General features: G+C 56.7%; 2 protein-coding genes across 5 annotated transcripts; one reads left to right on the top strand and one right to left on the bottom strand.

The window, feature by feature from the left end:
• The first annotated feature begins 1,739 nt into the window (after window positions 1–1,739).
• Window positions 1,740–8,808, top strand: GRN (granulin precursor). 3 transcript variants are annotated; one of them, XM_027517204.1, is made up of 13 exons: window positions 1,741–1,843; window positions 4,544–4,688; window positions 4,806–4,931; window positions 5,049–5,133; window positions 5,826–5,938; window positions 6,037–6,172; window positions 6,288–6,382; window positions 6,620–6,743; window positions 7,015–7,112; window positions 7,204–7,449; window positions 7,678–7,911; window positions 8,015–8,245; window positions 8,335–8,808. In XM_027517204.1, exons 2-13 carry the CDS (start codon window positions 4,551–4,553, stop codon window positions 8,470–8,472), a joined length of 1,764 nt encoding a protein of 587 aa, XP_027373005.1. In that variant the 5' UTR covers window positions 1,741–1,843; window positions 4,544–4,550; the 3' UTR covers window positions 8,473–8,808. The 3 variants fall into 3 exon arrangements, with proteins under 3 accessions (XP_027373004.1, XP_027373006.1, XP_027373005.1); XM_027517203.1 differs by having other exon boundaries at window positions 1,740–1,843; window positions 7,204–7,911; XM_027517205.1 differs by lacking the exons at window positions 7,204–7,449; window positions 7,678–7,911 and having other exon boundaries at window positions 1,740–1,843.
• Window positions 8,809–8,919: 111 nt separating this feature from the next.
• On the bottom strand, window positions 8,920–19,563 carry FAM171A2 (family with sequence similarity 171 member A2). 2 transcript variants are annotated; one of them, XM_027517201.1, is made up of 8 exons: window positions 19,386–19,563; window positions 15,816–16,043; window positions 15,493–15,585; window positions 12,279–12,437; window positions 12,006–12,185; window positions 11,785–11,901; window positions 11,533–11,659; window positions 8,920–10,925 (listed from the first exon to the last, which is right to left on the bottom strand). In XM_027517201.1, the coding sequence occupies exons 1-8, from the start codon at window positions 19,501–19,503 to the stop codon at window positions 9,452–9,454; spliced, it is 2,496 nt and encodes an 831-aa protein (XP_027373002.1). In that variant the 5' UTR covers window positions 19,504–19,563; the 3' UTR covers window positions 8,920–9,451. The 2 variants fall into 2 exon arrangements, with proteins under 2 accessions (XP_027373002.1, XP_027373003.1); XM_027517202.1 differs by lacking the exon at window positions 19,386–19,563 and adding an exon at window positions 16,507–16,621.
• Between the last annotated feature and the right edge of the window lie 4,876 nt (window positions 19,564–24,439).

The following is a 24,439-nucleotide window of genomic DNA, read 5'->3' on the forward strand; positions in this document are numbered from 1 at the left end:
TGTATTGATTTGCCAAACATTGCATGGTATTTGTGTATCTGTGCTTGCTGTGTCCATAGAAGCATATGGATATATGAGAATAAGCATACAGTCACCAGTATACAGAATAGTCCTGATTCTCAGCAGGATCCTTATCCACCTTTTGGACCCTCTGCAGGCCCAGGCTGAGCACCGCTGTTACACAGTTCCTCAACTCTGCCACTTCTTCCCTACACAGACTCCCACCACCCCTGAGTTTGCCTGTTTGTTCCCAACCCCAGTCTCACCCGCACCCCAAGCTCTCTGCTTAACCTACAGTGCTTCCCATCCACTTGGCAACCAAACACTGCCCTTCCTCCAAGTTACGGCATCAGGCTTCCTTTAGTATCTCCTGGTACATCTCCCATCACCCATCTCTGCCTGGGCCAGGCCCCATAAAGGGCACCGAGCACTCTAGCTCCTGCTACTGGTGAATCTGTTCTGTGTGGTTTATTTTCTCTCCCTCACTGGCTTCCCTGATGGCTAAGATGGTAAAGAATCTGCCTGCAATGTGCAAGACATGGGTTTGATCCCTGAGTTGAGAAGATCCCCTAGAGAAGGATCCCCTACCCACTCCAGTATTTTTTCCTGGAGAATTACATGGACAGAAGAGCCTAGAAAGCTACAGTCCATGGGGTCGCAAAAAGTCGGACACAACTGAGCGACTAACACTTTCACTTTGGGGCTTCCCTGGTGGCTCAGTGGTAAAGAATCTGCTTGCAATGCAGGAGATGCAGGAGACTGCGGTTTCATTCCTGGAGAAGGGAATGGCAATCCACTCCTATATTCTTGCCTGGAAAATTCCATGGACAGAGGAGACTTGTGGGCTATATAGTTTATGGGGTCGCAGAGTCGGATACGACTGAGTACACACGCGCGCGCGCACACACACACATCAACAAGTCAGTTCCTGAAAGGTAGGGCTTGGCTGAAACTAAGGAGCTACTTCCGGTATGCACCCACACCCACAGTCAGCCCAGGCTGGTGCCACACACCCAGCAACTCCACAAGTCCACTCCACTGAACCTGGCATTCAATCCCTGCCCAAGGCTGCCCTTCCATCTGGTTTTCTAATGCTTTTCCCAATACCCGCTGGTCTAGCCCCTTCTCCAACCCCTCTCCACTTGCCACTTATAATCCTCCCAGACTCAGCTTCAAAAAGTGCCCCCAAGGTGGCACTTTTTTCCTGCTCAGATCTAACCTACTACGTCTTCTCTACACACACCTGGAGCACCTGGAACCCGATTCTCCAACCCCCTCCCCATCCCCTGCTGTGAGCACCTTGAGGAAAGGGCCTGAGGTCTGTTTATCCTTGCCCTCACAACTCTCCTTCAGTCCTCTTTGGGGCCCGGCTGCTGAGCATTAAATCTGCATGGGATGAACAGAATAGAGACAGGATGCACAAATGTTCTAAATCCAAGAGACACCCCTTAAACGCTCTTGAACGCACCCATTACGGGACAGATCTCTTGGCTCTCAATGTCCCCGAAAAGGAGCTGACTCTCGGGATGGGTTAACAGAAGGCAGCGGGCACCCGCAAGCAGGCTGAGCCGGCCCAGGGCGTCACATGATTCTCCAATCACATGATCCCTAGAAATGGGGGGTTGGGGAGAGAGAGGAAAGAGGGAGGGGAGTGAATTGAGTAGGAAAAGAAACACAGGATTCCAGGTTGGCCCCGCCTTTACGTCGACCAGTAGCCAATGGGAGTGCGACATTCCGGACACCTGACCAATGGAAATTGAGGTGGGTGGGCCATCGAGCCGAGTGGCCCAAGTGGATGAGCTGCCTGACCGCTGCTACCCAGAGATCGCGGACCCCGACGCAGGTAAGGAGGGTGGACTTCGCTTGCTCCTTCCCAGGGGCCCAGCCTGGAGGACATGGGAGATGGGGCTCCTCTGGAGTTTCAGCGGGGATACAAAAAAAGATTCCCTTATAGAAACTCCGATGCATTGGAGGGAGTTTTATGGGTGGTGGGAGTAAACGGTAATTGCAGTGACCCCCATTAGAAGGGGCTCTCTCTCTCTCGAGCACCCCTGGAAGCTGCAGCCCCTTCTCCCAAAGCAGAGATCACTGTTCTTGAGTCGACTCCGCCCCCGTCGGCAGGTGCTGGCAGTGGTGCTGGTGGGCAGTCCCCGCTGCGGCTGGCAACAAGCGAGGCGCCCGCCCCGGCCCCGGAGCTCAGAGGGCTGGGAGTGGGGCTTGAGACCCTGGCCTCCTCAAAGACAGCAGGGACTCGGGAGTGGTGATTGAACCCCTGGGTCGTGTCTGACTCTCTCTAACTTCCTCTCGTGGGGCTAACTTCCGCCTCCCCCGGCCACTTTTTCCTGCTCTCTCCGCTGTTGGGTTGGCTCACCTTTTGGGAAATCTTTCTCCTGGCACTCGAAGTGGGGGGCTGCCACCTAGTGGAAGATGACGGAGCTGGGGGCTTGAAGAGGCTCCTGTCCTCCCTCTCTGTAGTGGCAGTGTCGGGTGGGGGTGAGAGGTCACCACTTGGAACCCTACTGAGATGAATTGGGTTCCCTCTTCCCCATTCTAGTCCGGAGTGTGTGTTTTTGCGCGTGTGCGTACATGTGTATTCAGTAGAAGTGTACACTATTCCGAACCTCAGGATACCCAGGAAGGAGGATGTACCTAAATGAATCACTAGGGTGCTGAGTAGTCAGAGATGTGTGCAGACAGGCATTCCTTCTGGCCAGGGCAGCCCAGCGAGCCTGCAGAGGGTTATGGTTGGACTCCTAAAAAGCAGGGCGGCCAGCTCCCTTTCCAGGGAGCTGTAGGCATTGGGGAAGAGAGTGAAAGGGGCCAAGGTCCAGGACCAGTCTTCTTCAGCCTCACCTGTACAGGAGATAAGCTCCTGGGGATGGTCTTTGAGTTGGAGAGAGGGCAGTGAGGAAAGCCAGGTGAGGGAAAGAGGATGTGAGTGACCCTGTGTGTGCTATTCCCTGCCACACAAAGTGTGCAGTGTCCACACTGAGAACTGAGGCCTAAAGACAGGAAGCAACTTCTGAGGCCTTCCTTCTAGCACTCATGTGCAGTATCCAGACAGCCCCTGTACCCCCACATTTCTGTCTGGGTCCAGTCCACTTGCCCAGAGAAACATTTCTATCCCTCTTCTCTGCTTGGACACCAGGCCTCTATCCTCCTTGGGTTTGGGGGGGTCCATTCCCATGCACTGTCCATGGTACCACTTGTGAACCCAGGTGCAATATACTCTGGAGCCATCAGAGCCTGTCATCTCTATGTCTTGATATATGACATGGGCGGGTTACTTCCTATCTCTGAGCCTCACTTTGGATGGTTGTTACAGAAAAAGAAAAGAAAATACATAGAATGTTGTCACTGGCTTCTAAAAGGTTCAGCATACATGACTGTTTTGGCCCTTCTAGACAGGGTAAGATCTCCTGGGCCTGCCCCATTAAACTAGCAGGGCTGGCTGAGCTTGGGGGAAGAGTTGTTCAGGAAGTGAAAGGCCACTCCCCTTCAGAGAATGAGGCTTGCTTCCTTCTGCTGATGCAGATGGCAGCCTGGTGGGCACACGTTGAGCTCTCTACATGCAGCTGGGTTTCTGCTCCAGGATAGAGAGAGGTAGAGGGGAAGGGTGGTGGGTATGTTTGAAGATCCTGAAAGGGCCTGGTGTGGGGCTTCCCTGGCAGTCTGGTGGTTAAGACTCCGAGCTCCCAATGTAGGGGGCATGGGTTCAGTCCCTGATCAGGGAACTAAGAACCAACATGCTGCATGGGCATGGCCCCACAATTTTTTTAATTAAAAAAATTTTAAAAAAGAAAGGGCCTGGTGGTATTGGGGGCCCATGGAACACAGGTGCCCCAAAGGTTGACCAAGCCTGTGTGTCTCCTTTGGATGGGGAGGGGACAGTCAGCAGGCACATGGTGGCTGGCCTTTGGGGAAGGCAGCCCAGACTCCGTCAACATCATACTTCCTTTTTCACAACTTTCTCAACCCCGTGGTTGATCATGTCATCATGTGACCTCCCCTCCCCTGCCAACAGGCCTTAGCAGAGGGCAGGTGTGAACACAGCACTGGGTAAGAAGGCAACTGGAGGGGCTGGCTTGGGAAGTGAAACCCTGGCTTTCCTTCAAGGGGAGACTTCAGTTCTGTCTTCCTAGGGCAACTGATGTCTTTCCCACCCCCATGGAGGTGGCTTACGTCCCCACAGCTCAGGCCCACAAAACCCACAGGTCTTCCGGACTCTCACATACCCACATCTGCACACACTCAGCCACAGAGATTCAACTGTTAGGCCATGTATTGGGGACACAGATTCACACACGTACTCACGCCAGCATTCATGCTCATGGATGTACACTCGCTGGTGCATGTGTGACCCCCGCACAGGACACACGTAGGAAGCTGAGCCTCAAGCCCTGCATCTTTCTTCCTGCCCGGACAGGCTGTTGTTGTGGAGGCTCAGATGGTCCCGGGCCTTCGCAGGGGGGAGTGACTGGTCCCAGAATCAAGGGCGACCTCGGCTTAAGCCAGTTGCCAAATGCCTCTTGGCACTTTGCAGGTGGACCATGTGGACTTTGGTGAGCTGGGTGGCCTTAGTGACAGGGCTGGTGGTTGGAACACAGTGCCCAGACGGTCAGCTCTGCCCTGTGGCCTGCTGCCTGGACCCGAATGGAGCCACCTACGGCTGCTGCAATCCCGTTCAGGTGAGTGCCCTATGGCCCAGGCAAAGAGCTGGCAGCCTGGGATCCGGCCTCTTGGATTGGCTATAGGAGCGGGCCAAGCTCAGGTCCTTCGATTTATCTCCTCGTCTCGCTTCCCAGGACCAGCAGCCGTCTGTGCTGAGCCAGCGTCTGGGCCGACCCTGCCAGGCCGATGGCCACTGCGCTCCTGGCTACTCCTGCATCCTCACTGTCTCAGGGACCTCCAGCTGCTGCCCGTTCCCAGAGGTGAGGGTGCCATTAGGTCTATGGAGAAGCTTGGGTCTGCATTTACACTTTTCCTGCACTCTCCCACCCTCCCAGGGAAATGGGCCTCGGTAACCAAGGCACTTCTGTGTCCCATAGGCTGTGTCATGTGGGGATGGCCGCCACTGTTGCCCCCGGGGCTTCCACTGCAACGCTGACGGGCGGTCCTGCTTCCAAAGATCAGGTGCGGCAGAGGTGGAGGAGGAGGGCAGGGAGGTGGGAGCAGAAGAATCTGGAGCATCCAGGACCCAGCCAGCAGAGTGACCTTGATTCCTGCCTTTGTGCCCTCATGTGTATGACATCTGTACTAAGCAACACCCCTCCACACCCTGCTCTGGACAGAGGGGCGCGTAGGGGTCAGAAGAGAATGCAAGACCCCAGGCCCAGGACCAAGCACTGTGGGGGTGAGGACAGGCCAAGTTGAACTGTTTTTTGGGGTTTTTTTTAAGATTTTTTTTGACATGGACCGTTTTTAAAATCTTTATTGAATTTGTTATAATATTGTTTCTGATTTATATTATTTTGGTTTTGCTTGGTTTGAGGCATGTGGGATCTTAGCCCCCTGACCAGGGATCACCCCACAGCCCCTGCATTGTAAGGTGAAGTCTTAACCACTGGACTCCAGGAAAGTCCAAAAGCTGCACTGGTTTAATGCCTACCCAGTCAGTGGATGTCCTTGCCCTGAGGCATATTGCTGGCACAAGGACTGGCCTGGGGGAGAGTGAGTTAAGAGAGCCGGGGGAGCCCTGAGCCCTAGTGCCAGCCCCTGAATCCTCCTGTAGCTGGGCTGGAAGGCACTGGTGCCAGCAGCTCCTTGAGTGATGGGGGGAATGACAGTCACTGACTGGGCGGAGTCCTGGGTCATCCCGTCTACAGATACCAAGCCCCTGGATGCCGTCCAGTGCCCCGACAAACAGTTCCAGTGCCCCAACTCCTCCACGTGCTGCACCATGCCTGATGGCTCCTGGGGATGCTGCCCCATGCCCCAGGTACAACTTTGGGAAGATGGAGGGTGGCGGGGGAAGGCAGTGTGGGCAGAGGAAGGGGTGGAGGGAGCAAAGACAGAGTCAGGGCCATCTCTTCTCAGGCTTCTTGCTGTGAAGACAAGATACACTGCTGCCCCCATGGCACGTCCTGTGACCTGGCTCGTGGCCGCTGTCTCTCGGCCACAGGCACCCACCCCCTGGCTAAGAAGATGCCTGCACACAAGACTAAAAGTTCAGGTAAGGAGGTATGAGTCTGGGGTGAAGAGAGACCTTTTCTAACTCCTAGCTGGAGAGAGCTGAAGAGACTGTCCCCTCCACTCTGGCTGCCCCTCACCTTTCTTTCCCCTTCCAGTGATCTTATGCCCAGATGGACAGTCCCAGTGCCCCGATGGTTCTACCTGCTGCAAGCTGCCCACTGGAAAGTATGGCTGCTGCCCGATGCCCAATGTAAGTGAGGGGCTATAGTCAGCTGGACTGTGTGCCCGCAGTCACCTGGCCTGGACACCCACCTACCTACCCAGCAGTGACTCCAGGGGGTGGGGCTGGCTTGCTGGCAGCTGGGAGCCTGACTGCTCAGGACTCATGCCACCCCCTAGTGGTAGACTTGGGGAAGTGCCTGCTGTCAGCCTGGCTGCTCCCTGCACCAGGGAGACTGGAAATCCCAAAGACCCTGCCCTCACCCAGGCCATTTGCTGCTCCGACCACCTGCACTGCTGCCCCCAGAACACTGTGTGTGACCTGACCCAGAGTAAGTGCCTCTCCAAGGAGAACGCTACGGACCTCCTCACCAAGCTGCCCGCACACACAGGTACCGGGGAGACCGCAGACCCCATTCTACTTACACCATGAGGAGTGAACAGATATGGGGGTGAGGACTGACTGCCACATGCATGGAGGGGCTGAAGCAGGGACAGTCCCTTCCATCCACACTGGGCCTCGCCTTAGGATCACTGCCAGGGGTGGCCTGAGCCGTACCCTCCGTCCTCCGCATCTGGTTCTCACTGTGGAGCTGGCAGAGGGAGGGCACCCCCAAGGGTCCCCAGTGCCACTGCTGACCCACCGCCTCACCTGTCTCACAGTGCAGGATGTCAAGTGCGACATGGAGGTGAGCTGCCCAGACGACTACACCTGCTGCCGCCTACAGTCCGGGGCCTGGGGCTGCTGCCCTTTTGTGCAGGTACCGAGGAGTTGGGAGTGGCCCGGGCTGAGCAGAGGGCAGCCACCAGCCAGTCCCCCCAGGCCCACCATCCCCTCTCCCGCCACCCTAGGCCGTGTGCTGTGAGGACCATGTGCACTGCTGCCCGTCCGGGTTTAGGTGTGACACAGAGAAGGGTGTGTGTGAGCAGGGGACCCGCCAGGTGCCGTGGATGAAGAAAGCCCCAGCCCACCTCAGCCTGCTGGACCTCGGAGCCGTGGAGGGGGACGTCCCCTGTGATAACGTCACCAGCTGTCCTTCTTCCACTACCTGCTGTCGACTCAAGTCTGGGGAGTGGGCCTGCTGTCCTGCTCCAGAGGTGCCTGGGGAGGGGGATGATTTGGGGGAGGGGGCAGTGTCCTGGCCTGGGCACATGGCCAGGCTCCTGTTGCCTTGCTCTTCTACCTTCTGCCAGCCCACGGGGGACCCCAGCTCAGTCACAGTCATGCCCAGCTGGAGGAGCCGAGCAGGAGAGTCAGGTTGGAGGTTGCAGGGGCTCAGGGCCCAGAGTAGCTGCCTAGACCACCCTTTTCTGCCATCTCCCCAGGCTGTCTGCTGCTCGGACCACCAGCACTGCTGCCCGAAGGGCTACACGTGTGTGGCCAGAAGGCACTGTAAGAGGGGGAAACAGGTGGTGACCGGACTGGACAAAGTGCCTGCCCACAGGGCCTCCCCGTCCCACCCCAGAGACATGGGCTGTGACCAGCACACCAGCTGCCCGGTGGGGCAGACCTGCTGCCCGAGCCTGAGGGGGGCCTGGGCCTGCTGCAAGTTGCCGCACGTGAGTGCCCACCTGCCCACTCCTGGTCAGGACGGGGGCCCTGTCTCAGGTGGGAGGGGACGTTAGTGGGGGTGAGTGTGCCAGGCCCCTTTGTCCCCCGCAGGCCGTGTGCTGTGAGGACCGCCAGCACTGCTGCCCGGCTGGCTACACCTGCAACGTGAAGGCCCGATCCTGTGAGAAGGAGGTGGACCCTGTGCACCCTGCCGTCCGCCTGGCCAGCGGCCCTCCTGTGGGCATGGGGAACGTGGAGTGTGGGGCGAGGCACTTCTGCCACGATAACCAGACCTGCTGCCCAGACAGCCAGGGGGGCTGGGCCTGCTGCCCCTACCGCAAGGTCAGTGCCAACCCCCACCCAGGGGCTGGGTAAGGGCCTGGGCCGGGTCCTGCCACGTCCAACTCTCACCCCCTACTCTGACCATCAAGGGCACCTGTTGTGGGGACAAGCATCACTGCTGTCCCAGTGGCTTCCGCTGTGCAGCCAGGGGGACCAAGTGCTTACGTCGGGAGGCCCTGCGCTGGGACGCTCCTTGGAGGGACCCGACACCGAGACAGCTGCTGTGAGGAGGGCCTGAGGACTGAAGACACTTGGCAGCCCTCAGGACCCTGCTCAGAGGGTCCCCACTGCTCAGGCCTCCCCAGCACCTCTCCCCCACCACATTCTCCCAGACCCCCTTCTGAGTCCCCCATCACCCTGGGAGGTGGGGCCTCAATCTAAGGCCTCCCTTATGCCAAGGTGGTGGTTGGGGGGGGCTGTGGCAAAAGCCACGTTTCAAGCTGCCATCCCCTCCCCCAATTTCTGTCAACTCTGTGGCCAGGTGCTCTTCCTATCCACGGGTGTGCGTGCGTGTGTATGTGTGTGTGTGTGCGTGCTGCAATAAAGTTTGTACACTTTCTTAACAGTGTCTGATTTGGCCACTCTGCCTGCCCTCCCCTAGGGGGCCCCTGAGCCAGGGTCCCCATCCAGTGGCCACATTCCCCAACCCCAGACCACAGAAAGACACACAGCAGTTCATCTCACGTTTTATATTTGCTGTTGCCCACAGTGATCCCATCACATTACTCCCTAGTCCCCGGAGCCGCCCCAGCCTCCAGCCCTGCGACATCGCAGCCCAGAGGTGGGCTAGTCAGCAAGCAGCACCCCCTCCCCTCCCAGGGGTCCGCTAGAACGCCCCCTCCCTTCCCGGCCCTCAGGCTAGCGGCTGAGGCCTCGTTGCCCCTCCTGCTTTCCCACGATAGAGCTTTCTATGTACAGCCACGTTTATACAGGCACTGCTTCCCCCCACCCAGCCCTCCTCCCCAGCACCTCCCATCGGGGGTCTGGTCCCCCCTCCCTCACCTCCCTGTCGGAGGCAGACACGGGTCCCTCCCAAGACATTACCCAGCACATACCATCGGACAGCTCCGCAGGGCCCCGGGCCCCTTTCCAGCCGGGCTGTGGGCTAAGGGCGAGGGCCCCCGCGGCCCCCCGGAGCGCGCACCCTGGGGGCGGGCCCGGGCGGAGGGGGCGGGGGCCGGCCCGGAGGCGGCGCCAGGCCGGGCGCTACTTAACGTTGAACACCATGAGCGGCCGCTCCTCCCGCCGCTGCCACGGGCTCTTCTTGTCGCCCGCTTCGTCGCCCACCTCCGCCCCCAGCTCGTCCTCCGGGCTGGTGAGCGAATCGCGCCGCAATTCGCTGGCGCTGCTGCGAGAACTGTCCCCGCGGCTGCGGCCCCGCCCCCGGGGTACCGTGGCCGCCCGGCCCTCGGGCGCAGCCACCTCGTCCAGCAGCGGCGTCAGCGAGTTGTCCTCCGGGGAGCAGAGGCCCGTGCGGCTCTCGCTGCTGCTCGGCTCCGTGTCCTCGCTGAGCGCCAGGCGCGGGGGCGCCGGCGGGGGCGGCGGGGGCGCAGGCGGGGCGGTGGCCGGGGCGCGCTCCCGCTCCTCCCGCAGGGGCCGCCGGCGGGCCGGCCGCGCCTCGTGCACGTCGACGCCCGAGTCCAGGCTGGCGTCCGTGCTGCGGCCGCCGCCGCCCGCCTGCAGGTCGATGTACGAGTGGCGCACTTGCGAGTTGGAGCGCCCATCGAGGGACACGAACCAGGCGCGCGGGTGAGGCTTCACGCCCAGTTCCAGCAGCTTCTTCTCGGTCAGGGCCTGTAGCTCTCCGTTGAGCTGCGCCATCGTCGACTCGTTGAACAGCACCGGGATGGTAACCGAGCCGCTGACGGGCGCCGAGCGCGCACTCCCCCAGCCCTCGCCGCCACCACCCCCGCCGCCCTCGCCCCCCGCGCCCGAGTGGCCCGGCATCAGAGGGCGCTGGGGGTCGGGCTGGGGAAAAGGGCGTGCGGGGCCGGGGGCCGCGCCCTCGGGCGGGGCCGACTCCTCGCCTGCCCCCGTTGCGCCCGCCTCGCCGCCTAGGCGCACGTAGTGCGCGGGGATCACCAGGGTGGGCATGACGTTGCGGTAGACGCTGTCCTTAAGGTGGTCGATGGAACCACAGAAGATGAGCTGCCCGGCCTGGCTGAGCGACGGCGGCCGCGCCAGCTGGTCCACCGACTGCGACAGCAGGAAGTCGGGGGTCTTGCTCTCGGCCGCCCCCTTGTGGCCCAGGTAGTGCTCGAAGGGCGGCGGCGGCGAGGGCGGCTCCTGCAGAAAGGCCGGGGTCCCCGGGGGCCCCCGCCGGTACTCCTCCAAGCCTGGCTCCAGCCCGGCGGGACCCTCGACGGAGCGGGCGCCCTTGAGGCCGGCGCCCTCGCCCCCGCGGGCACCCGTAGGCTCGGCGGCCGGGCGGCTGGCGGAGCGCGGCTTGGCACGGAAGAAGTCGTCCCGGGAGCCGGTCAAGTCCCGTGAGCTGGAGAAGGCGGAGTGGAGGGGCCCTGGAGGTGGAGCCTCGGGGTCCCCCGACGGCGCGGGCTCCAGGGATCCCCCACAGATGAGGTGGAGTTGGGACATCGAGGTGGCCTGGTCTCGTTTGTTACCGTCAGAGGGGCCGGAGAGCTGCAGCTTGCGATGCTGTTGCCTCGGCTTCAGGCAGCGCCTCCTGGAGACACGGGGGGCAGATCGGGGTGTCAGGAAAGGGTGGGGGTCCCTGACCCTGAAGTTGGAAGATGGGTTTGGGTATAGTTGGAGGGGTCCTAACAATGCCTGGGACTCAGGAGAGGATGGGGAGCCCAGGTGGGTCCTGGGAGAGGTTTGTGGACAGAGTTGGAATGTCTGCGGGAGGTCCAGCAGGCAGCGGTATCCATCTGGGTCCCACCTCGGGGTAAACCGCACTCCGTGGTTCATGGCAGGTGCAGTGAAAGCCAGGGAGGAACTTAGGCCAACCAGGGGCATGTGTGGCCTCAGGTCCCCTGGAAGTGGGGACTGGGGTGGTAGAAGCAGCTGTGGATGGTCTCTGGAGGGGCCTGGCCTGCAGCTCCTGCCTCCTCACCCCAACTTCTCTGAAGTCACCAGTCTTTCTGTCTTTACATATGCATGTGCATATGCATTGCCTTCTTGGCAGCGCCTTAAGAATCCCAGTGGTGTTTTATGCATCCCTAGGGCCCCAGCACCTGGCTCAAGACCAGGCATGGAGCAGGCCTCAGGCCATGGCTGGAATGAGGGGGCTTGGGCATCAGGAGGCAGTGGGAGGGGATCAGGGCACTCACCGACAGTAGTAGACGAGCAGACACAGCAGAATGAGCACGAGCAGGGCCAGGGCTGCCAGGATGGTGAGCAGGAAGATAGTGTGGTAGGTGCCGATGTCCTGGATGCCCGACGTGATGGTGACCAGCCCTATGCCAGGCGAGGGCTTAGCCTTCCCAGGGGTGGCTGTCCCTCCTGCCATTCAGAAGGAGTCCACTCTCCCCGCCTCCCCTTCTAACACCGCCCCCGGTCCCTGCTGCCCCCTCAACTCTCACCAGCCGTGGGGGAGGCCATGGCGGCTGCCCAGTACCCCAGCTGAGGGGAGACGAAGGTCCAGTAGAGCTGCCGGCCTTCCTTTCGGATCACACCTGTGCCGTTGCGTACCCACAGCCCTGGGAGAGGCAGGGCTTTCAGTAAACTCCGTGTCCCCAACTTAAGTCCCACTTTTTTCCCCAAACTCCAGCACCTGCACATACATCCCCCGCCAGGCACTCACCACTCTTGGGGTCGAACCTCCAGGCTGGAATGCTGGTGCCCACAGCGAGGGCACGAGGTTCCGAGGGCACTGGCAGGGATAGGTGAATGGGGCCTGAGAGCGGCACTTCTGTCCCATTACCTGCCAGCAGGTGCACGCTCACAGCGGCCACGGGCATCAGCTCCAGCCAGGAGCCGTTGCCTGCAGGAAGGGGACACAAGGGCTGAGGGCTAAGTCCTGGTGGTGGCGGGGCACGGCAGGGGGAATCCCTTCCGTGGCTGGCACCCAGCATACCTGAGCTGGAGGCCTCTGTGCCCAGGAAGGCAGGGAAAGCCCGCATTTCCTGCTGGGTGCTGGCAGGTGTGAGTGAAGCCCAGAGCTGGCTGTAGGTAGAAGTGACGGGCAGGCGGGCAGCCCGGCGCTGGAACTGCACCCAGGGCTGGGAGCGGGCACCTGGAATGGAGAGAAGGGCTGCAGTGGCCTGGCCAGGGACAAGCTGCCCCAGAGACCAGAATAGAAAGCAAGTATCTGAGGCAGGGGTCCCCAACCTCTGGGCCACGGACAATACTTCCTTGTCAGATCAGCAGTGGTGTTAGGAAGAAAGTGCACAATAAAGGTAATGCAGTTGAATTATCCTGAAGTCACCCCCAAGCCCGGTCTGTGGAAAAGCTGACTTTCACAAAACCAGTCCCTGGTGCCAGAAAGGTTGTGAACCACTGATCTAAGAAGGGGAGCCAATGGGTCAGGACACGTGGGAAGGCCAGGGAGGGTGGTAACTTGGGGAGAGAACTGGGCAGGCTTAGAATGGTAACTTTGAAGGGGCAGGAACCTGAAATCTGCTCCAGTAACTACTAGACACACAGGGCTGTTAAGCACTTGACATGTAGCTAGTGGGACTGGGGAACTGCATTTATTTCTAACTCTAAGAAGTTTAATGAATTTTTAATTTATTCAAATTTAAATAGCTACATGTGGCTCCTGCATTTGACAACTTAGGTTTTGGATGTGTGTGTGTCTGTCTGAAATTAAAAGATGCTTACTCCTTGGAAGGAAAGTTATGTCCAACCTAGGTAGCATATTCAAAAGCAGAGACATTACTTTGCCAACAAAGCTCCGGCTAGTCAAGGCTATGGTTTTTCCTGTGGTCGTGTATGGATGTGAGAGTTGGACTGTGAAGAAGGCTGAGCGCCGAAGAATTGATGCTTTTGAACTGTGGTATTGGAGAAGACTCTTGAGAGTCCCTTGGACTGCAAGGAGATCCAACCAGTCCATTCTGAAGGAGATCAGCCCCGGGATTTCTTTGGAAGGAATGATGCTAAAGCTGAAACTCCAGTACTTTGGCCACCTCATGCGAAGAGTTGACTCATTGGAAAAGACTCTGATGCTGGGAGGGATTGGGGGCAGGAGGAGAAGGGGACGACAGAGGATGAGATGGTTGGATGGCATCACTGACTCGATGGACGTGAGTCTGAGTGAACTCCGGGAGTTGGTGATGGACAGGGAGGCCTGGCGTGCTGTGATTCATGGGGTCGCAAAGAGTCGGACACGACTGAGCGACTGATCTGATCTGATCTGTCTGTCTGTCTTGAAGCAGAGGGAATGTATAAATAATATTCCAATATAGTATGGTAATAGCTAACATTTACTAAGCTTTAAGATATGCTGGGCACTGTTCTAAGCAGGTTACTTACATTAACCCCTGTAATTAGCACAACAGCCCCTGAGGTAGGTGCCTTTATTATCAGCCCCATTTTAAAGATGCAGAATTAGAGGCAGGAAAGGTTCAGTAACTTCCCCAAGGTCACTGAAGCCTGATCGAAGCCCAGGCAATTGGGTACCAGGGCCCCTCCCCTCACTCACCATTACATCCTGCCTCCCTCTTGAAATAGCAGGGTGCAAGGGGAGCTTGCCCTGCCCATCTTGGGAATAGTCTACGGAGCCCTGCAGGGTGAGTAAGGCTCAGGCAGGAAAGAAGGTGGGAAGGAACTTCTCAGAGGACTGACAGGAGGAAGGCCTGGGGCATGAGGCAACTGGCTGGTTGGGGGAAGACAGGTGACTCGAGTGGGAGGCAAGCAAGGCAGCCAGCAGCGCACAGGCTCCTGGAGGGCGCTGCCAGCTTTGTGAAAGAGTCTAGGCTTTCTACAGAAAGCAGTGGGAGCCGTGGGAGGGCTTTCAGCTAGGGGGCAATAAAGGGTTCCTCTGGCATTTTAGAAACCTCCAAAGACATTTTAGAAGCCTCTGGTTCAGGATCAGAGAGGAGATGAGCAAACAAAAAGAGTAATGTGGGGACAAGGATTCAAGCTAAGAATATAAATTGGGGAGGGGAGGCACCCTGTTCAGAACCCACGTTGGCGCCCCAGTACTAGCCAGATGGAAGCTATCCTCTGCCTGGCTGCGTCAGCCAGTCTGCACCAGACACCCCTCCTGTACAGCCAGACCAGAGCACCCTTACAGTCCCTTTCTGCCCCTGCATCTATTTTTGGGGGGGAGGGGCAGGGGGCGCTGTGCTGGGTCTTCTTGTGGCTCATGGGTTCTTCGTTTCAGCGTGTGGACTTTCTGTAGTTGCAGTATACAGGCTCTGGAGCACGTGGGCTTAGTTGCCCCATGGCATGTGGAATCTTAGTTCCCAGACCAGGGATCGAACCCACATCCCTCGCATTGGAAGGTAGATTCCCAACCACTGGACCACCGGGGCAGTCCTTGCCCCTGAATCTCGATTCCGCTCCAGTGAAGGTGCCTTTGCTCCCTCTTCATGAGCCCACTTGCCCCACAGCTCCCTTCGCCAGATCCTCTCACCCTGCTGTTGTCCCACGTGGAGGTCCTCTCAGTATTGAACACAGCTGCCCTCCACTCCACGGCCCTGCCTGCTCTGTGGTTATTTCAGGGTTTGCAGTGATCTGTCTTTCTGTTTGTCAGTGAACTCCACAAGGCGAGGAGCCAGTTAGCTCTTCCTCACCATTGTCCCCCAGCACGACACAGTACCTGGCACAGCACAGGGGCTGCAGCAAGTATCAACTGGGTGAGACCAAAAGTCTAGGGGTGGACAAGGTCCGCTGCAGGGTTGCTCCAGGCCTTGCACTTGATAGGTGTTCTGTGTCTGTGGATTGACCCTAGTATCGAACATAGTCGGGCACCCAGTAGGTGCACAAGAAGTGCTTGTAGATCCACTGAAGACATGGTGGCAGGAAGTAGGAATTCTAATGGTAGGAGAACAGTGAGAACAGAAACCACGAGAAGCCCCCCAGACAGCAAGCATTTATTGACCACCTTCTGTGCCATTTTTCGCCTGCCTGATGCCATTTAATCCTTAGCTCAATTTGACAACATAGATCCTATCAATATTCACATCTTACTGAGGAACTAACTGAGGTTCAGAGAGGTTAAGTGACTTGCCCAAGGGCACCCAGCCAAACTGTGGCAGAGGGGAGCACTCTGTACCCAGGTCAGGGAGAGGGAAGGGAGGCCGGAGTGGGTGGAGGGGAGGGGACTGGAGAAGGGAGAGTCTTACCAGGAGAGCCCAGCAGGATGTGCACCAGGTCCTCATAGAGGATGAGGGTGGCCGGCCGCTCAGGGAGCAGGTAGAGGCTGACTGAGGCATACACTGCAGGAGGGGTGGCCTGTCAGCTTCAGAGAAAGCCCCCCTCCCCCAGGCCGGGCACTCCCACCATCTGAATCCCAGTGACTTCATCCTCTCTCAGCCCCTTCTGCGTACCCCAGCCCAGGCAGCAACTGCTAGAAAGCCTGCCCCTCCGCCCCCAAGAGCTATTTTGGGAAGGGGCTGATGGGGTCAGCTGCTCTCCCCCCACCCACTCCAGCTGCCCCTGCACTCACAGGGCAGCTTGTCAACACGCCAGGGCACAGAGTTGGTGAGGAACCCAGGGCGGGCAGCAGTAACCAGCACCCAGGTGCCCAGGCGATAGCTGAGGGGCAGTGTGGCCACGCCCTCTGAGTCCGTGGTGCCGGCAGCCAGCAGCATCCGGTTTCCAAACACATCCACTGAGGCTCGGGCCAAGGGCACCAGCTCCCCGCTCACATACACCTGCACCTTGATCAGGATCTCTGTGGGCAAGATCGGGTGAGGGGAGTAAGGAGGAGGGAGAGGGGATGAGAAGCCCAGGGGGAGCCTCAAGATCAGAAGAGGGAGCTGTGGTTGGGAGTGGCTTTGGGACCCAGGCTAGACAAGGTATTATGAGCCAGCATATATAGAGCCCTCATGTAAACCTCACATTAGCCCGTGAGGTAGGCGGTACTATTAACATATTTCATCAAGTCTAACACATGCACATTTTGACATTTTAACATTCTGAACTCAGGCTGTGCCTAAGATTGATGATGCCATAATTCTAATCGGCAGCATTTTTTTTTTTTTTTGCTGGCACATGAAATAATGGTGTATCTTACAGTCAGTGATGCATTAGACCCAATAAAATATGCTCGTAGCCCATTTTATAGCTAAGGAAACTGAGGCTCAAAGGGTTTAGATTCTTGCCCTACAGTTAAGTGGGAGATCTGGGATCCAAACCTGGGAGTCTGTCTCTAGACCCAGATCCTTAACCACTGGACTCTATGGGAGTGGTGTCAGGGAGAGGAGAGGGAAGGAGAGCTGAGAAAGGATGAATAACCGGCAAACCAGGGATCTGCAAGTGGAGCAGAGAGGAGAGTAGTCAAGAGTCAGTCATTTGGAAGGAAGGAAGAGGAGTTGGGGCAGAATTTGAGTTCTCAAGAAAAAACCCGAGAAAGGGACACCAAGCAGGCTGGCCATTCCCATCATTCAGCCTCTTCCCAGAACCCTGTGCATGAGCCTGTCTCCCTTCAGATTTAGGGACTCACACAACCCCTGAGCTCCAACAAGTACCCCCTGACCCCTCCCCCTCACAGGGACTGCCAGCCCCCTCCCAGCTGGTCAGCTACAGCCAGTCACCATGGCAACGCCCTCATTCCTCCCAGGAGATGGGCAGCGAGCTGGGGCCCTGGCAAGGGGAAGGAGATCTGGGGGGCCGACACAGGCCTAAGGGTAACCAGTGTGGAGGGGGCTGGGAAGCTAAGTCTTTCTTTCCAGCCACTTGGCCCCTGGCCCCAGGATGGTCTGGCCAGGATGGGCCTGCAGGTGTCCTGAGCTCAGAGGAGCTGACAGAGGAGGGACCAGGCCAGAGTTGTTCTCATGGATTTGCAGCATTCTCTCTGACCCATAGCGCTAACTCCCCTTCCTACTCGGCGCAGTTCTTCCTCAAGAGCATCCTCATCCCTCTCTTGTTGCTAAGAATGGGAGTAGGTATCTTGCCTGAAAAGGTACAGAAGGCTCAGTGTGGCGGCCCCAGGGGAGTGGGCGAGCTGCTAGACACAAACCTATGAGAGTCCAGGTGCAGAAGGACAAGCCCGGAACTGCGGGCAGCCGGGCACGAGGAGGCCATGGGGCCTCCCGGTGGAGCCTGACACGCAACAGCGACAGGTGTTTCGTCTCAGGCTTTCAACCAACCCCAGGGCCAGCGCCACGCCTGCCCTTGGCATCCCGTCCAGCTGTTCGCCTGAGCCCACCTCCCTCTCGCCTCCCAGGCCAGAGCCCAACTCAGAGGGTGGGTGTGCATGCACTCGACCCTTTCCTGCTTTCTGGTTCTCCTGGGTACTGACAGCCTGTCCACACTCCCCCTTTCCCCACCACCACCCAGCAGGAATTCTGAGAAGCCAGAGGGGCCTGCAGGCTCCCCACCCCTGCCCCGGGCTAGGAGCAGCTGGATGGAGCAGCTGGGAAGAAGGGACCTGGGAGTCTGGAATACGGTCTTTTGAAGGAATGCCTTGGGTTCAAGGGCCAGAGCCTCAGAAAAAGGGAGGGGTCCTAGGGAATAAGACAGGGGTGGGCAGGTAAGGCCTGAGAAGGCATCAGTGCCAAGCTGGGGAGGGGGTGGGCAGGTGCCTAGCAGAGTCCCCCTTTCTCCTCAACCTGGGCCCCAACCAGCAACCCGGGAGAACCCCCTCTTCTGGCTCATTTCCAGCCAATTCCCTGGGCTCCCTCCCTAGGCGTGCAGCTCTTGAGGAAGAGGCTTCCTGAAAAAACAGGGCCCCTTCCTACCCATCAAAGCCTCCACCCCTGCAGAGAGGAGGGGAGACTGAGGCCAGGGAGATCCTTCCCCATTCCTCCAAGCTTGACATTCCACCTAGGATCCGCCTGTCCAGGCTTCAGCCCTGCCCCATTCCAGGAGGAAATCCGACCCCCTCCCTTCATCCGGACCTTACTTCCCTCATCCAGACACCACCCACCCCCCTGCTTTTCCTGCCAGCTCCTTGATGGAAAGGCAAAGAGTAGAGAGCACCATGTCAGGCCGGGATGGGGCTCAGAGGCAGAAGTGGGGAGAACAGTGGCTGGGGTGGTGGGGTCAGGGGCTAGGAGGCAGGCGCAGGGCTGGGGTGGGGTGGACGCCCCTGAGAACCCTGGCATCGGTAGGGAGTCATGGTCTAGCCCTCCCGGCCTCTCCCGTGGCAGGAGCCAGCCCCGCCCCCACCTCACACTCTCACCTGGGCCCGTGAGGCGCTGGGAGGGTCTCCTCCACTGCGATGGAGAGGTAAGAGGAGGAGGGGGTGAGCTGGGGGCGGGCTGGGACAGGAGTGGCTGGAGGCTTGCTGGACGGGGACCCAGGCACCTGCCCTTCCAGCCGACACTGCCCACAGCCAGTTAGCCAGCTCAGCATGGCTCCTCCACCAACCACAGCCCTGCCATGCGCCTTGAGCTTGGAATCAACGTACCCCTTTTTCCAGACAGCCCCCCAACTGCAGCCCCTCGTCCATCACGGGCCAATCGGTGTTTCTTTGGTGCACCCCAAATTCTGAACCTGGGGGCCGGCGGGGGCCTGTCAGGCTCCAGGGCGAAGAACCCCATTCGAGCAGCCAATCCGCCCACCGCCTCACCCACTCCCCCTTCTCCCCTCCCCCCTTCAAACCCAGCTCCAGGCGCCCAACCCCCGTCCGGGCCCAGGGTGGCAGCCGCTGCCTGCGCCCCCAACCCAGCGGGGTTCGGGAGCGAGGAACCCGCTGGGGGCTGCGGAGCGGGCGCCCGCCCCAGCCCGCCCCTGGGCGGGTGTCTCCGATAGACAATGGCTCAGGCAGCAGCGCCTCGCGGACCAGGAGGGAGAAAAACAAGGCGGGAGGGGGCGGTGGCGCGGAGCCTGGGGACCCCGGCCCTCCCCATTGTGCCTCTCCGAGACCCCCGTCTGGCGGTCTCCCTCTCTCTCTCTCCTGTCCCCCGTAAGCGACGACCCCAGGTCGCCTAGCTCCCCCCACCCTAATCCAGGGAATAGAATACCCCTCAATTCACAAGCGCCGCGAAGAAGGGGCTGGCGGGCGGGTCCCGATCGGGGGTAGTGGGGGTACGCAGGCCCAGGATCAGTGCCCCTCCCGGCCAAGACTCACCCTGCGGGCTGGGGGGCTCCGGCGGCGACTTGCCGGGAGCCCGGGAGGCGCCGCCGAGCAGCAGCCCCAGCAGCGGCAGCAGCCGCGCGAGGACGCTGGGGCCACTCGGCGGCGGCATCGCGGGGCTCGGCCCGGCCCTAGCGGCCCATGGCTCCCGCCCGGCCCCGCTCGGCCGGCCCCGCTCAGCCCCAGCTCAGCGCCGCGCCGCGCGGCTCGGGCTCCCGCTCTGGCTGTGGTGGCCGCTCAGCGCGATTGTCTCCGCCCGGAGCCGCCGCCAGCGCCCCCTGCAGGCGGCGCCCCACCCCCGCGGGCCTCCGGGCGCCGCCCCCTCGATGCCCGCAGCCCACTCCGCAGCCCCCTGCTGCGCGCCCAGACCCCTGGCTGCAAGGGAGTGTAGCGAATAGGGTCCGACCACTGGCGTTCTCGGAGTTCCAGAGCCCTCAAAATTGGGTGCAAAATTTGGGTAGGAAGAATTGCTGTTGCTTACAACACAAAGAGTTGCTCATGAGTGTCTCCAAAAACTGTCAAGAACTGCGCAGTCCTCTCCGCACAAACAACCTGCGCGGTGCTGGCAAGGTAGGGCGCAGTCCCATGGGGGAATAACCCCGGTCCGGGGGTTCTTGTCTAGTCTTCCTCCTCTTGAGTTCTAAGCAAGTTCCTTAGCCTTCTGCTCCACAGCCTTCCTTTAAGATGAGAGTTGTGGTAATCTCTGCCTTGTAGGATTATTGTAAGGATTAAAAGAGATAATGATGTAAAGGGTGCTTTACTGGAGCGCAACAGATGTTGCTGTTGGCTCAGGGTGAGGTTCACCCTCGGGGTGAGGCTCACCACTGCCCAGTAGTATATCCATCCCAGGGCAAACCAAATGCTTAGAACCGCACGTTTGAATCCCGCACTGGAAGCTTGCCCTGGCACCCACCAATCTCTCCTTTCCAGTTTCTGGTCATCTTTATCATTCAACTTGGTCAAATCCTCATCTAATCTGCATCCCTCTTCTGGTTTTCTTTTGCTTGTCACCTTCTCTTTCTCACAATATGGTGCCCTGAAGGGGCCTGGACACTTAGGGTAAGGAACTCCCTGTCCCTCAGAGGTCAAGCTTTTTTCCTGGTTAGGTGCCTCTTTTGGGTCTCCTGTCAAGGACACATAATTATGAGCTTGTGAACAAAACCACCTGATTGATTCTTTGTTTCCCTCCCTCTCTCTCTCATTCTCCCTTCCTTCCTCCCTCTATCCCTTTTTCTTTCTTTTTCACAAATTTCCATCTATTCATATTTCCCCCTTCTAATTCTTATGTAACCAATTTTTTTTTTTCACAACCTCAACACAGGATTTAGCACTCATTCCTGGTGAATTTCATCTTGTTGGTTTCAACCCAACTTTACAATCTGTCAAGGCTGCCTTGAATCTGCTTCATCACCCATTGTATTGGAGCTGCCTCTCAGCCAGCAGCCATCTGCAGGGTGAAAGCAGCTTTGCTGCCTCCATTCACGGGACTCATGACAATACCAGGCATCCCGAGGATGGAGCTTTGGGACGCCCCCACAGAGATTGCCTCTGCTTTATCAAAATTGTTCAATTTTAAATCCGCATCTCTATCATCCAGGTCACATTTCTGTCTTGTTTATAAGGACAAATGCCAGATGCTTTGCTGGATCAAGATAAATTTTCTGGGGCCATCCAGTTACAATGGCCACGGGAAGAGAGGGTTTGGCTGCTATTTAAGGATCACAGCTTAATATTTTCCTAAATGGTCACAGTCACCCATGAAGAAACCTGTTCTGGAACATGCCATGCATGGATGTCAAATTGTTCTCTTTACATAATTTACCTTTTACCCCTTTGGGTAAAATCAAATGCCAGCAGCTCTTGTGTGGTAAGTCTGTTCATCAGTGGCTTCCCTCAACACTCAGCATCAAGTCCAAAGTTCTTCCCCATGGCTGCAAAGTGCTGCATGCCTGCCCCCACCCCTAACTTCATCTGGATTCCTCGCCTGCCTTCAGCCCAAGGGTCTCCTTTCTTTTGCTTGAATACGTCAAGCCTGCTCCCACTTCAGTTCAGTTCAGTCGCTCAGTTGTGTCTGACTCTTTGTGACCCCATGGACTGCAGCATTCCAGGCTTCCCTGTCCATCACCACCTCCCGGACCTTATGCAAACTCATGTCCATTGAATCGGTGATGCCATCTAACCATCTCATTCTCTGTTGTCTCCTTCTCCTTCTGCCTTCAATCTTTCCCAGCATCAGGGTCTTTTCCAATGAATCAGTTCTTCACATCAGGTGGCCAAAGTATTGGGGTTTCAGCTTCAGCATCAGTTCTTCCAATGAATATTTAGGATTGATTTCCTTAAAATTGACTGGTTTGATCTCCTTGCAGTCCCAGGGACTCTCAAGAGTCTTCTCCAACATCACAGTTCAAAAGCATCAATTCTTCTGTTCTCAGCTCTCTTTATGTTCCAACTCTCACATCCTTACATGACTACTGGAAAAACAACAGCTTTGACTAGACAGACCTTTGTTGACAAAGTAATGTCTCTGCTTTTTAATATGCTGTCTAGGTTGGTCATAGCTTTTCTTCCAAGGAGCAAGTGTCTTTTAATTTCATGGCTGCAGTCACCATCTGCAGTGATTTTGGAGCCCCCCAAAATAAAGTCTCTCACTGTTTCCATTGTTTCCCCATCTATTCGCCATCAAGTGATGGGACCAGATGCCATGATCTTAGTTTTCTGAATGTTGAGTTTTAAGCCAACTTTTTCCCTCTCCTCTTTCACTTTCATCAAGAGGCTGTTTAGTTCTTCGTTTTCTGCCATAAGGGTAGTGTCATCTGCATATCTGAGGTTATTGATATTTCTCCCAGCCATCTTGACTCCAGCTTGTGCTTCATCCAGTCAGGTATTTTGCATAATGTATTCTGCATATAAGTAAAATAAGCAGAGTGACAATATACAGCCCTAACATGCTCCTTTCCCAATTTGGAACCAGTCTGTTGTTTGATGTCCTGTTCTAACTGTTGCTTCTTGACCTGAATACAGATTTCTCAGGAGGCAGGTAAGGTAGACTGGTAGTCCCATCTCTTTAAGAATTTTCTGCAGTTTGTTGTGATCCACACAGTCAAAGGCTTTGGCATAGTCAATAAAGCAGAAATAGATGTTTTTCTGGAACTCTCTTGCTTTTTTGATGATCCAATGGATGTTGGCAATTTGATCTCTGGTTCCTCTGCCTTTTCTAAATCCAACTTGAACATCTGGAAGTTCATGGTTCATGTACTGTTGAAGCCTGGCTTGGAGAATTTTGAGCATTACTTTACTAGTGTGTGAGATGAGTGCAATTGTGCGGTAGTTTCAGCATTCTTTGGCATTGCCTTTCTTTGGGATTGGGATGAAAACTGACTTTTTCCAGTCCTGTGGCCACTGCTGAGTTTTCCAAATTTGTAATATATTGAGTGCAGCACTTTCACAGCATCATCTTTTAGGATTTGAAATAGCTCAACTGGAATTCTATCACCTCCACTAGCTTTGTTCATAGTGATGCTTCCTAAAGCCCACTTGACTTCACACTCCAGGATGTTTGGCTCTAGGTGAGTGATCACACCATTGTGGTTATCTGGTTCATGAAGATTTTTTTGGTACAGTTCTGTGTATTCTTGCCACTTCTGCTTAATATCTTCTGCTTCTGTTAGGTCCATACCATTTCTGTCCTTTATTGTACCCATCTTTGCATGATATGTTCCCTTGGTATCTCTAATTTTCTTGAAGAGATCTCTAGTCTTACCCATTCTATTGTTTTCCTCTATTTCTTTGCATTGATAACTGAGGATGGCTTTCTTATCTCTCCTTGCTATTCTTTGGAACTCTGAATTCAAATGGGTATATATTTCCTTTTCTCCTTTGCCTTTAGCTTCTCTTCTTTTTTCAGCTATTTGTAAGGCCTCCTCAGACAACCATTTTGCCTTTTTGCATTTCTTTTTCTTGGGAATGGTCTTAATCACTGCCTCCTGTACAATGTCATGAACCTCCGTCCATCATTCTTCAGGCACTCTATCAGATCTAATTCCTGAATCTTTTCATTCATCTCTCTGCTTATCTCATCACAAGGGCTTTCCCTGACCACTTTCCCTAAAATGTCAGCCCTCTCCCAGCACCAATTATTCGATCACTGTCTCCTTATCTTTATTTTGACCTCCACTGATCATACATTAGTTTGTTCGTTCTTTCCTCCTGGTCGAATGTAAGTTCCATGAGCTCAGGGACTTTGTTTCATCCCTTGCTCCATCCTAGCACTGGAACAGGACTAGGCACATGGTAGCTGCTCCATAAATATTTACTGAACTTATGAATCAACACATCTCTCAGGACTCCAGGAGGACCCCCCCACCGCTACTCACTGGCTCCAGCCTCCACCATGGGACAGCTGTGTTCCACTCCCAGCTCTCCTGCGAGCTCCCTGCCTGTGCCCTCATTCCAAACTGAAGACCCCTCCCCTTAGTGGGGAAGAAGGAACAGCAAGTAGCAGGGTAGCCAGAGAGCAATGCCTGCTCTTCTGTGCCTGCTGAAACTCTGCCTTCCTCAGACAGGGCTTACTCAGCCTCCCTCTGCCCCTTCTCACTCTGAACATCTTTTTTTTTTTTAAGATTTTTTGGGGGTGTGGTTTCCCTGGTGGTCTAGTGATTAAGAATACCTCTGCCAGTGCAGGGGACATGGATTCCATCCCTGGTCAGGGAAGATCCCACGTGTCTGGAAGCAACTAAGCCTGTGTGCCACAACTACTGAAGCCCAGCTCACTGCAAGGAAAAGCAGTCCCGCCTCCCAGCAACGAGAGAAAGCCCAGGTGTAGCAAGGAAGACCCAGAGCAGCCAAAAATAAAAAATAATAAATAAATCTTACAAAACGTTTTTATATGGGCCATTTTTTTTCTCTTTATAGAATGTTACAACATTGCTTCTGTTTTATGTTTTGACTTTTTGACCCCATCAGAAATCGAATCTACACGCCCTGCATTGGAAGGTGAGTTTTAACCACTGACCACCAAGGAAATCCCTGAATACAGCTTTAAGGACCTT

Source organism: Bos indicus x Bos taurus, chromosome 19, assembly GCF_003369695.1.
Source record: "Bos indicus x Bos taurus breed Angus x Brahman F1 hybrid chromosome 19, Bos_hybrid_MaternalHap_v2.0, whole genome shotgun sequence".
NCBI lineage: Eukaryota > Metazoa > Chordata > Mammalia > Artiodactyla > Bovidae > Bos > Bos indicus x Bos taurus.